The following is a 12689-nucleotide window of genomic DNA, read 5'->3' on the forward strand; positions in this document are numbered from 1 at the left end:
TCATGAACAGAACAAACACAAAAAGAGAAATAATGTGTGAGAACATGAAAAGGCAACATAACTTCATTGAACATGTGATTAGGAAAGAACAGTTAGAATGCACGATAATTATGGGAAAGGTTGAAGGGAAGAAAGCAAGAGGAAGACAAAGACAAATGATGATGGAGACAGCAGCCAGAGAACTGGAAATGAATACCAATGAATTGATCCACTTGACCCGAAACAGGAGTGTGTGGGCCATGGCAGTCAAAGCTCAAACTGGGCACGGCACCTGATGATGGTAATTGTGTTGGAGGCAGTCCAAAATAGGAACACTCAGCTAATTCTTGCAATGAAAGACTTGTCTTATGAGTGGCTAAAGTAGCTGCCACACTATAGGAAAGATGTGGAGACTTTGAAGAGGGTCCTGGATATTGTTCAGATTGGAATGTACTACCTATAAGGATGGACAAAAATGGATTGCTTTCTCTCAAGCACTGGAGGGCAAGAAGATGGTCTGACAGAACTAACTAAAATTATGCGATGCTTAAAGAGCATAAATAGTCAGAGCCTTTTTCCCTCCAAGGTGGAAATGTTAAAACGCCAAAGGACATGGATTTAAAGAGAAAAGTCTGAAGGACTTTTAAGGAATTAAGGAATTGCTTAATTAAGCAGGTGTACCATCACCATCAGATTCAGGCCATGACACTCAGGGACTTGGGCTCTACTATTTTTTGTAACAATGTTATTCCACTATAATTACAGTACTGAGCAAAAGTCTTTGGCACATGTACAGTGACTGCAAGTCAGGGGTCCCCAACCTTTTTTGCACCGCGGACCAGTTTAATATTGACAATAGTCTTGCGGACCAGCCGACCCGGGGGGGGGGGGGGGCGGGGGGTGTTCAAGTCGGGTTAAACTCATCTCAGCATGTCTTTTACAGTTAGGGTTGCCAACTTTCTCACTCCCAAATAAGGGACAGAAGTAGCAGTCAAATCCCGGGACACTTTACCCGACGAAAGACTACCATGACCATGAAGCCTTACGCGGGCATGTGTGTGCATGCGTGACGTGCACATGCACGTACGTGCCGATTTTTCCCCCACAAATCGGTTTCGCCTTCATCTTCCTGACTATACTGTACATACATTATTTCTACTTTATATAGGCTGTGTATTTATCATATCATTCCTGCTTTTACTATATGTTAGTGTTACTTATTTTCGGTTTTATGTGTCTTTTGGTATGATTTGTTAGGTTATTTTTTGGGTCTGGGAACGCTCAAAAATTTTTCCCATATAAATTAATGGTAATTGCTTCTTTGCTTCACGCCATTTCGGCACGGAAGTTTTCATAGGAACACTCTACCTTAGCGGGGGAAAATACAGGACAAGGGCGGTCCCGTATGGGACAAACCAATTCAGCCCAATATACCGGATGTCCCGGCAAATACAGGACAGTTGGCAACCCTCTGTTCATCTTCAACAGTGCGTGACAGGGAATGAGGAAAGGTGCAGCTGACTTGTATCGTTTCCTCACGGCCCAGTAGCACATGCTTTGCAGCCCGGTGGTTGGGGACCGCTGCTGTAAATAGTATTCACCCCACCTTGGAAGTAATCACAGTGGATTTAATTTGGCTTTTTTGACACCAATCAACAGAAAAGACTCTTATTTCAAAGTGAAATCAAGTTTCTACAAATTGGTCTAATTTATTTACAAATATAAAACACAATAATTGATTGCATGTATTCACCCCCTTTAATATGACACACCAAACCATCACTGGTGCAGCCAATTGGTTTTAGAAGTCATATAGAAACATAGAAAACCTACAGCACAATACAGGCCCTTCAGTCCACAAAGTTGTGCCGAACATGTCCTTGCCTTAGAAATTACTAGGCTTACCTATAGCCCTCTGTTTTTCTAAAATTAGTTAAATCTATAATTAGTTAAATGGAGATCACCTGTGTGCAGTCAAGGTATTTCAATTGATTGTCTGTTGAACAGTGGCAGGCGTGAAAGCCAGGAAGCTACTACTGTTCATAAACACAAAAGAATCTATAGATGCTGTAAATCTAGAGTAACACACACAAAATGCTGGAGGAACTCAGCAGCTCAGGCAGCATCTATGGAGATAGATAAACAGTTGACATTTTGGGCCGAGGCCCTTCAGCAAGACTGGAAAGGGGCAGATGTCAGAATAAGAAGGTGGAGGGAGGGGAAGGAGGGCAAGCTGGAAGATGGTTCATGAAGTCAGGTGGGTGGAGGGGGGAGGGAATGAAGTAAGCTGGGTGATGACTGATGGAAAAGGTAAAGGGCTGGAGAAGAACAAATCTGATAGGAAAGAAGAGTGGACAATAGGAGAAAGGGAAGGAGGAGGGGCACCGGGGAGCTGAGGTGAAGAGATAAGAGGAAGAGGAAAAGAAATTACCTAAGAAATCAATGTCCATGCCATCATACTGAAGGCTACCTAGATGGAATGTAAGGCATTGCTCCTCCAACGTGAGAGTAGCCTCATTGTGGCAGATGAAGAGTTGTCATCAAAAAAAGCCTCACCCTGAGATCAGCAAGTTTGCTACACCTATAGGGACAACCAGCACTGAATAGACCCAAATCCAGAGAGAAACAGAACCACAAGACCTAACAATATGTATGAGAGAATGGAGCCAACGATGTTCAAGGTAAATCTCTAATCGCTGACGAAGCCAGAACCATGATCAATGATTATGGTTTTTTCTTGTTCAGCAGTGCTAGAATCTGTTCTTCTTTGTTTTTAATAAGGTATTCATTGAATTAATGAATTTTTAGCAAGAACTTGTAGTTTCACAAACATAGTTTGTATTTTTAACTTGAAATGCTACTGTGACACTGTAATTTCCCTTGGGATCAATAAAGTATTTTTCACAATGTGCTGTTTGACTCCACCTGCTGGTGTCAAAGCGATATAACAATCACAAAAGTTTATCATCTTCCATTTTCATTGGCTAAGTGTTAAACATGCTCTACCTGCATGCCTTCTAATTGGCCCTTGCTTACCTCGGGAATTTGCCTTAACTCAGCATAAAAGTGTCTGTCTCTGCAAAAAGCGCCATCTCAGTTCTTGTAAACACAAGAAAATCTGCAGATGCTGGAGATTCAAGCCACACACACACAAAATGCTGGTGAACGCAACAGACCAGGCAGCATCTATAGGAAGAAGTACAGCTGACGTTTCGGACCGAGACCCTTCATCAGAACTAACTGAAAGAAGATATAGTAAGAGATTTGAAAGTGGGAGGGGGAGATCCGAAATGATAGAAGACAGGAGGGGGAAGGATGAAGCGAAGAGCTGGAAAAGGCAAAAGGGATACAGAGCTGGAGAAAGGGGAGGATCATGGGACGGGAGGCCTAGGGAGAAAGAAAGGGGGAGGGGAGCCCAGAGGAAGATGGAGAGCAGGCAGGGAATTATAGTGAGAGGGACAGAGAGAGAGAAAAAAGGGGGGAATAATAAATAAGGGATGGGGTACGAGGGGGAGGTGGGGCATTAACGGAAGTTAGAGAAATCAATGTTCATGCCATCAGGTTGGAGGCTACCCCGGAATACAAGGTGTTGTTCCTCCAACCTGAGCGTGGCTTCATCTTGACAGTAGAGGAGGCCATGGATTGACATATCAGAATGGGAATGGGACGTGGAATTAAAATGCGTGGCCTCTGGGAGATCCTGCTTTCTCTGGCGGACAGAGCATAGGTGTTAGTTCTTGACTTTGTCTTAGTTTTTTGTTCAATAGTTTCACGTGCTCTGTGACTGTATCTTTGATTTCAACTTTCAATAAACGATCGTGAAGCAACAAGTTTTCAACTCATTCTTGGACCCCAGAAAGAACCTGCAGATTGAATATCACCAGATTCAACAGCAGAAATGATGTACATTCATTCTCCCACGAATATGTAAGTTACGACCATGGTTTTACAGTACTAAGAATACAGAAATAATAGACTAACCGAAAGGTTCCCATTCGACCCTAGCTTCTGACCAATGAGAGCAGCATTTCCACCCACAAAGTGCTGTAAAGACGAGAGAAAAAATAAGTTAGGAATGCCTTCATCTCATCAGCACCATCAATTTAAACTGTCAAAGAGCATCAGTCTCAATAATGCAAGTGGGTAATCAGAAAACTTAAATCACTTTAATGGAGTCTGATCCACAAATTTATTCTCTCAAATTGTCCCCACCTACACTGACTTAACTGCTGGACATTCACTGCAAAGATTATGAAATAACTGCATTCGGTTATAATAGAAATATTAAACCACAATTTCAGTGCTCCGTACAATTCTCTATTATTCTATTGAGCCCTGGGGAGAGTTGGCACCTTTGGGCCTATAGCCTCGGGGATGAGTTGACATCTTCAAAGGTGGAAAAAATTGCAAACAAAATACGATATTAAAAAGTTAAAATGTGTCTGGATTTTGGTGGATCATAGGTACAATTGCTGGTTAACATGACATTGTTTACAGGATCCTGAAGCACTTACAAAAGTTTTCTTTGTAAGGACTGGCTCTCAGCTACTAAAGGTATTTTACTACATGGCTTTTGGCAGCTTGCCTAATCAGCCTTTTATAAACTCTAGCCAGCTATTGATCTACAAAGTACAATATAGCTCATTTTAAATCTCACACCATTCTCCTGGAAACCAGTCAACTGTGTTTTCCTCTACACCACAGAAATGTGTAGACTGAAAGACCATCAGAATAGCAGCACCATTTATGTAACATCATTGCATGGACCACAGCTTCACTCACTGGACCCAGGCCTGCAGAAGATAATTTGCTCAGATGTATTTGTTTCTGTATTATTTAATCAGAGATACAACATGGAACTGGCCCTTTTGGCCCAACAAGCTGTGCTCTCCAGCCACTCACCTATTTAACAGAACAATTAATCATGACCAATTAACCTACTAACTTTGGACCGTGGGAGGAAACTGGAGCATCCAGAAGAAATCCACATGGTTATGGGGAGAACATACACCTTGCCGGAATTGAACTCTGGAATGCCCCGCACAGTAATAGGATTTTTCACCAACTACACTACAAGCAAGCCAGCACAAATCCATATACTTTTTCTACTTTTAAATTACACAAATTTGTGCATGAATTACACCTTGCACAGTGCATTTCACACCCTTCAGACAAAATGTTATTCACACAATTACAAAAAAGATTATGATACAAAAGGCTATTCAGCTGCACATTCAAACCCTACCCAATTGCAACTTGCAGCAGTGTGCCTGCATCAGGGCTTTTCAAGCACTCATCCAAGTACTGCACCTGCCTTCACTATTCCCTCAGGCAGAACACGCCACACCCCATACCCCATCACTCCTTTCTAATCCTTCTGCCAATTACTCTGGACCCTAGTTTTTGCCCACTTCGAGAGAAATAACTCCTTCCTATTTACACTAACAAGACATCAATTTTAAACACCTAAATTCCTTCTTCAGCCTTTACTACTCTGAAGAAAACAATCATAACTCATCAAATCTTTCCTGAAAGCAACAATTTTCCAGTCCTGGCAAATCTACTCCTCACATCTTTCTTGAAATGTGATGTCCAGAATAGCTCAGTCGTAATATAACTGGTTCTGCTTTTATATTTTAAACTTCAGCTAATAAAGCAAGTATCCGTAAGGTTTTCAACCACCATATTGATCTGTCTTGCTATCTAATTGTGAGTGGTTGAATCTCCTGTTGCTGTACCCATCATTACCCTCTCATTTACTGTTGAGCATCTTACATCATTTCACTTTCCCAAATGCATTACCTCACACTAAACTGGTTTAAATTACATTTGCCACTAAAACATAAAATATTACGGCATAATACAGGCCCCTTAACCTACAATGTTATGCTGACCTTTTAACCTACTCCAAGATCAATCTAACCCTCCCCTCCCACAGAGCTCTCCATTTTTCTATCATCCAGGTGCCTATCTATGAGTTTCTTAAATGCTCCTAATGTATCTGCCTCCATCACCACCTGTCAGTACGCTCCACACACCTACTACTCTATAGTGGGAAAAAAAACACTACCTCTGACCCCTCACTTTCCTTCAATCGCTTAAAATTATGCCCCCTCATATTGCCATTTCTGCCTTGGTAAAAGTCTCTGGCTGCTCACTCCATCCATGCCGCTTATTATCTTGTACAACTCTATCAAGTCATCTCTCACCCTCCTTCACGCCAAAGAGAAAAGCCCCAACTCCCTCAACCTATCCAAATTAACTTCAGCATCCACATCTTTTTTCTATCTAAAGCTTTCCTCAGCACTGAATAGCCAAATAGAGTTACAACAAATTCCTGCCTTTCTTTCCACCAGTTTGGTGGAAATTCACTTGCACAAGACAACCTTAACCTTCAAATTAGTCATCCTACATTCACCTACTTGCCTCCTCAAAGCAGCATATTCATTTCAGAGGCAAAGGCTAAGAGTTAAACCCCAGGAAACAGCATCCGGGTGCCTCAGGAGTTCCAGAGGGATTTGTCTCCAAATGAAACCTTCAACCACTTTTGTCTGTTAGACACACCAACACATCCTCATGCCATGGAAAGTGTGTAAAGAAAGTAAATTTCTCTTTAAACTTAACATCACCCCTCACACTGGTTCCTGATCAAAATGCATCCTTTCCCTAAATTCAATAAAAGTTTGCACCTTCAAAATGTTCCTTTCTTTCTCTAAACTACAAACATGGTGCATTTAAAGACTCCAATTCATCTCATTTCGTCCTGCTACTTCTATAGTTTTGGGCTTTGCATTGCCTCTGTGCTTTAACATTGTACCTTCACCCATAGGTTGCTCAGTAAACAAAAGCTGCACCTTAGCTCCTGGGTACTTGGATGCAGCCAGAGCAATGTTCTGAAAGCGTTCCTTCTCAGCGAAGAATCGTTCGGCTGCCACTCCTTTCTCCATGAAATAAGAGAAAGTTTCCCTTAGATCTTCTGTCGACTGCAGTATGTCATGATCCACTCGATTACCAGGGTTCAAGCCCAGAGCTGTTAAAAGGCCAACGCCGCACACCACCACATCCACACAGGCATTCACCCTGTCCGAGAGGAAGAAGCAGTCAGCACCACCACCGCTCACAGCACACCAATACTCCACCACAAGTGGCTGAAGACATGCTTATAGCTCTTAATGTCAAATGTTGGTCACACCCATGTGTTTTCAGTTAAAATTCAGTAAACGACAGAAACATACACCACAGAACCAAGTCCTTATGGTCCACCTCGCCCATGCCGAATGTGATGCTCATCCTATCTGACTACATTAAGACAGCTTCCCTTCATTCCTTTCCTATTTCTCTCCAAATTATGTAATAGTACACTTGATTTGTTCTGATATTAATGCAGTACAAATTAATATTTTGTGATATCTCACAGTCTTTAAATCTCCTCAGCACATTTTGAATGAACCAAATAAAAGTATATCAACCGTTAAAAGTTATCGGGGTTGACTTGGTGGGGAATCTCATAACTCTCTTTGGATCCTCTGCAACCCGCAGAATGAACCACTGCTCTAGAACTTGAAAACTATTGGCCAGTGTCAACAGGAACATTGCCAACAATGGCAACAGTGAACAAAAAATGTCAAAAGTCTTCGCCCCATTGACAAGAACCGAAGCTCAGTGATAGTGCAAAGGCAACATTCCATCCACACCGAGTCCTTATGCTGCAGCCATCATCCCCTGCTTCTCCTCTCCAACCCTCCACTTGTCCCTCAGAAACTGAAAAGGCCACTCAACCCCTTGTGCCTGCTTCTTCATTCAATAAGATTATGACTAAACTTTCACCTCAGCAATACTTCCCAGCACTGACCCACATCTGCTGGTTCCCTTCATCTGCAAAAATCTATCAATCTCCATCTTGAATAGAAATTCACCAACACACCTTACATGTTGCATTCTGTAATCGTGATGTGGTCCCGCCTATACTGATTGGTTAACCACTTTGCGGAACAGTTCCATTCAATCCCCAAGAGTGATCCCTGGCTTTCTGCTGTGTGTCATTTTAATTCTCTGTCACACACTCCATCTACTTTCTTTTGGCCTTGTAATTCTTCCAATGAATCCCAACATCAGTATGAAAAACAGAACACACTCATTTTCTGTCAAGGCATGTTGCAGCCTTCAGGACTCAATGTTGAAATCCATAAACTGAGGAAACCAGCTTTCCTGTTTGACCAAACTGGCCGCTTTTGATGCAAAAACTCATACTGGGTACAGCAGGCATCTTCTATTCCACATTTTCTAATTTTTTTTAAACTAGCTACCAACTCTGAAAGTATTCTTGCCTAAGCAACCTTAGTTTTACACTATCAAGCACATTGTTCTCTCTGCAAATTACAACACCCATGTTTGTTCATCTTTCTAATTGTAATGAAGAGATACCACCCAAAATGGTCAACTCCCTTCCTCGTGCCATAAATACTGACTGAACTGCGGTTCACTACTTGTTTCGCATTTCTGTCTTGAATATACTCAGTGACAACCTCAAAGCCTCCTTGAGTGATGAATCTGAAAGGATCATTCTTTGGGTGAAGAAATGACTCATCTGTGCCCCAAATAGTCAACCACTGACACAAGAAAGTCTACAGATTTTGGAAATCCAAAGCAACACACACAAAATGCTGGAAGAATTCAGGTCAAGCAACATCTATGGAAAGGAGCTAACAGCTAACATTTCAGGCAGAGACCCTTCATCAGGACTGAGAAGAAAGGCAGAAGAAGCCAGAATAAAAAGGTGGAGGGTGGGGAAGGAGGCCAACTGGAAGATGAGAGCTGAAGCCAGGTCAAGGGCTGGAGAAGAAAAAATCTGGTGGGAGAGGAGAGTGGACAGTGGAAGAAAGGTGATGATAAAAGGGCCCCAGGGCAAGTAATAGGCAGGTGAGAAGTGAAAGGTCAGAGTGGGGGACACATACACAAAATGCTGGAGGAACTCAGCAGGCCAGGCAGCACCTGTGGGAAACATTTTGTGCTGAAGGGTCCTGCCAAAGGGTTTCAGCCCGAAACGTTGACCATACTTTTTTTCAATAGATGTTGCCTGGCCTGCTGAGTTCTTCCAGCATTTTGTGTGTTGATCGGACTTCCAGCATCTGCAGATTTTATCTTGTTTGAGGTCAGAGTGAGGAATGGGGGTGGGGGTGGGGGTGGGGGAGGAATTTGCTTACCACAAGGAAAAATCGATATTCATGTATTCATGCCATTAGGTTGGAGGGTACCCAGACAGAATATAGGGTATACCCAGAAGAAACCAACCAAAATGAGACCTTAAATTGACACGTTAGAACCCCTTATTTTGGGAATGTGACCACTGGTTTGAGACACCCTGTCAAGACTCAGGTCAATCCTTCATTCACCTATCAAACCTCATAAGAATGTTGTGCTCGTCAATAGATTACCTGGTGTGGATCTAGGTTCATTCTGCCTAATTACACCTCACAAGACAAACCAACTATCCTTGAAACCTACCTCCACCTCTCTGTTTCCTACACCAACCCTACACCTTACATCCCTCCAAGCCTTCTCTCCTCATCCCCTTCCATACCACCCATCTCATCTGTGGACCCCCAGCTACCCTTCCTCCTGCCTCACACGTCCCTCCATCACGCCCCTCACTCACCCCACAGCCACCTTGGTCCAGCCCACAGTCGGCGGTACGATCATCGCGTTCCAGGCCTCGGCCAGAAGCTCCTCTGCCGTCTGTTCCCCCGACATACCACGCACATTCTCGGACAGAAATCGTGTCACGGTCTCCGGGACCTCCAGCTGAAGGAATGAGCAGAGGTAGTGCACAGACACGGCCAAAACCACGACCCCGCCAGCAGCCCGCCACATCCTGCACACCGGCTACGGTCGACCGGAAACAACGCGCGTCACGCCCTATTCCCGCGCATGCGCGAGGCCAGCTGGCCAGTTGCGACCTGTTTCCATGACAATTGGCCTAGTCGCTATGGAAGCCTCGTCAAAAGGAAGACTCCGAAAATGCTGGAGGAACTCCGCAGGCCAGGCGGCATCTATAGAAAAGAGTAAACAGTCAGCCTCGTTCAAAGCTGAAGGCCAACGGTGGAAACTTAAATCTGAATGAAAGAGTGAAGGAAGTGGCCGGAGCCTTTGAACGGTGTTGTAGCCCGACGATTGACAAGCCACACACTTCCTTTCAGTGAACCGCACTAAACCGAGGCTTCATCACCAGGCACCCAGACCTAGCCTGACTGGCGGTGAGAGGGGCCCTCCTGTACGCTCAGAACATGGTCTCCACACCCCGCTGCCCACGGGAGGACTGCATCAGTAACCACCTCTTTGCACACTGTGGGTTTGCGGAGAAGGGGTGGAGGAGGATGAAAGGCTTCGTCCCCGGCAGCTGCGTGACAGAGGACTCTCTGCTCTACGGGCTGTTCCCAGGACGCGCACGGAGACCAGCATCCGCTGCTGGCAGTTCATCAACTCGGTAAAAGACGCTCTTTGGTCTGCCAGCACATCGAGATGTCCGTGGTGGCAGAATGCTGCCGACTGACACATTCCGTGGGGAAGGACCACGGTGGGGGTGACGGGGAGTATACCCTTCAACAATGTCCGTAGAATATAAACCATCAGAGTGCCACGTGAGTGGCTGAAATTGTTCAACTGTAAAGTATGTAACGGTAATGTCTGTAAAGAATTCAGTTATTGAATGGTTTATTGTAAATAATTTATTGTGAATAAAGTATATTTTGTTAATTAAAAAAACAAGGCTTGTCCTGCAGACGTTTCTGCTGCCTTGTCCTGCGACCTAACAAAAGCTTCAGCAAATCTGCCAGAACAACGATGGCTCTAATTCAGGCCTTTTATAATAACAGGGAATTATTATAGTGTGTGGGTTTAAACCACGCAAATGGTTACTGGTGGTCATAGAAAACATACAGCACAATACAGGCCCTTCGGCCCACAAAGCTGTACCGAACATGTCCCTACCTTACCCATAGCCCTCTATTTTCCTAAGCTCCATGTAGCCATCCAGGAGTCTCTTAAAAGACCCTATCATTTCTGCCTCCACCGCCGCCGGCAGCCCATTCCACACACTCACCATTCTCTGTGTAAAAAACTTACCCCTGACATCTCTGTACCTATTTCCGAGCACCTTAAAACTATGCCCTCTCGTGCTAGCCATTTCAGCCCTGGAGAAAAGCCTCTGACTATCCACACGATCAATGCCTCTTATCATCTTGTACACCTCTGTCAGGACACCTCTCATCCTCTGTTGCTCCAAGGAGAAAAGGCTGAGTTCACTCAACCTATTCTCATAAGGCATGCTTCCCAACCCAGGCAACATCCTTGTAAATCTCCTCTGCACCCTTTTGATGGTTTCCATGTCCTTCCTGTAGCGAGGCGACCAGAACTGAGCACAGTACTTCAAGAGGGGTCTGACCAGGATCCTATATAGCTGCAACATTACCTCTCGGCTCTTAAACTCAATCCCACAATTGATGAAGGCCAATGCACCGTATGCCTTCTTAACCAGAGTCAATCTGTGTAGCAGCTTTGAGTGTCCTATGGACTCAGACCCCAAGATCCCTCTGATCCTCCACACTGCCAAGAGTCTTACCATTACTGCCTGTGCCATGCGACAGTGAGAGTAGGAATGCGATGAGGTGGAGGATAAATGCGTGGCTGAAGGATTGGAGCAGGAGGCAGGGATTCAAGTTTTTGGATCATTGGGACCTCTTTTGGCGCAGGCGTGACCTGTACAAAAAGGACGGGTTACACTTGCATCCTAGGGGGACCAATATCCTGGCAGGGAGATTAGCGAGGGCTACTGAGGTGACTTTAAACTAGAATGGTTGGCGGGGTGGGAATCAAATTAAAGAGGCTAGGCGTGAGGAGGTTAGTTCACAACAGGGGGATGGGAACCAGTGCAGAGAGACAGAGGGGTGTAAAGTGAGGGTAGAAGCAAAAAGTACTAAGGAGAAAAGTAAAAGTGGCAGGCCGACAAATCCAGGGCAAGCATCAAAAAGGGCCACTTTTCAACATAATTGTATTAGGGCTAAGAGAGTTGTAAAAGAGCACCTGAAGGCTTTGGGTGTCAATGCAAGGAGCATTTGTAACAAGGTGGATGAATTGAAAGTGCAGATTGTTATTAATGATTATGATATAGTTGGGATCACAGAGGCATGGCTCCAGGGTGACCAAGGATGGGAGCTCAACGTTCAGGGATATTCAATATTCAGGAGGGATAGACATGAAAGAAAAGGAGGTGGAGTGGCGTTGCTGGTTAAAGATGAGATTAAGGCAATAGAAAGGAAGGACATAAGCCGGGAAGATGTGGAATCGATATGCGTAGAGCTGCGTAACACTAAGGGGCAGAAAACGCTGGTGGGAGTTGTGTACAGGCCACCTAACAGTAGTAGTGAGGTCGGAGATGGTATTAAACAGGAAATTAGAAATGTGTGCAGTAAAGGAACAGCAGTTATAATGGGTGACTTCAATCTACATGTAGATTGGGTGAACCAGGTTGGTAAAGGTGCTGAGGAAGAGGATTTCTTGGAATGTGTGCGAGATGGTTTTTTGAACCAACATGTCGAGGAACCAACTAGAGAGCAGGCTATTCTGGACTGGGTTTTGAGCAATGAGGAAGGGTTAATTAGCAATCTTGTCGTGAGAGGCCCCTTGGGTAAGAGTGACCATAATATGGTGGAATT

At 44.3% G+C, this 12689-nt stretch overlaps 2 protein-coding genes across 4 annotated transcripts in view; one reads left to right on the forward strand and one right to left on the reverse strand.

Moving 5' to 3' along the window:
• Positions 1–10599, reverse strand: part of adpgk (ADP-dependent glucokinase) — a 37683-nt gene extending 27084 nt beyond the window's left edge. For 2 of the 3 annotated variants that reach the window (XM_063071062.1, XM_063071061.1), the window contains exons 1-3: positions 9635–10599; positions 6834–7059; positions 3961–4023 (exon numbers count right to left, since the gene is read on the reverse strand). In XM_063071062.1, the coding sequence (XP_062927132.1) occupies positions 3961–4023; positions 6834–7059; positions 9635–9849 (504 nt within the window). In that variant the 5' untranslated portion in view covers positions 9850–10599. The remainder of the gene's footprint in view (positions 1–3960; positions 4024–6833; positions 7060–9634) is intronic. The other variant, XM_063071063.1, reaches the window with a different exon arrangement.
• Positions 10263–12689, forward strand: part of tm2d3 (TM2 domain containing 3) — a 62685-nt gene continuing 60258 nt past the window's right edge. The window contains 1 exon segment of the mRNA XM_063070121.1: positions 10263–10462. Within this exon segment, the coding sequence (XP_062926191.1) occupies positions 10263–10462 (200 nt within the window).

This window comes from Mobula hypostoma, chromosome 18 (assembly GCF_963921235.1).
Source record: "Mobula hypostoma chromosome 18, sMobHyp1.1, whole genome shotgun sequence".
In the NCBI taxonomy this organism is placed as follows: Eukaryota; Metazoa; Chordata; class Chondrichthyes; order Myliobatiformes; family Myliobatidae; genus Mobula; species Mobula hypostoma.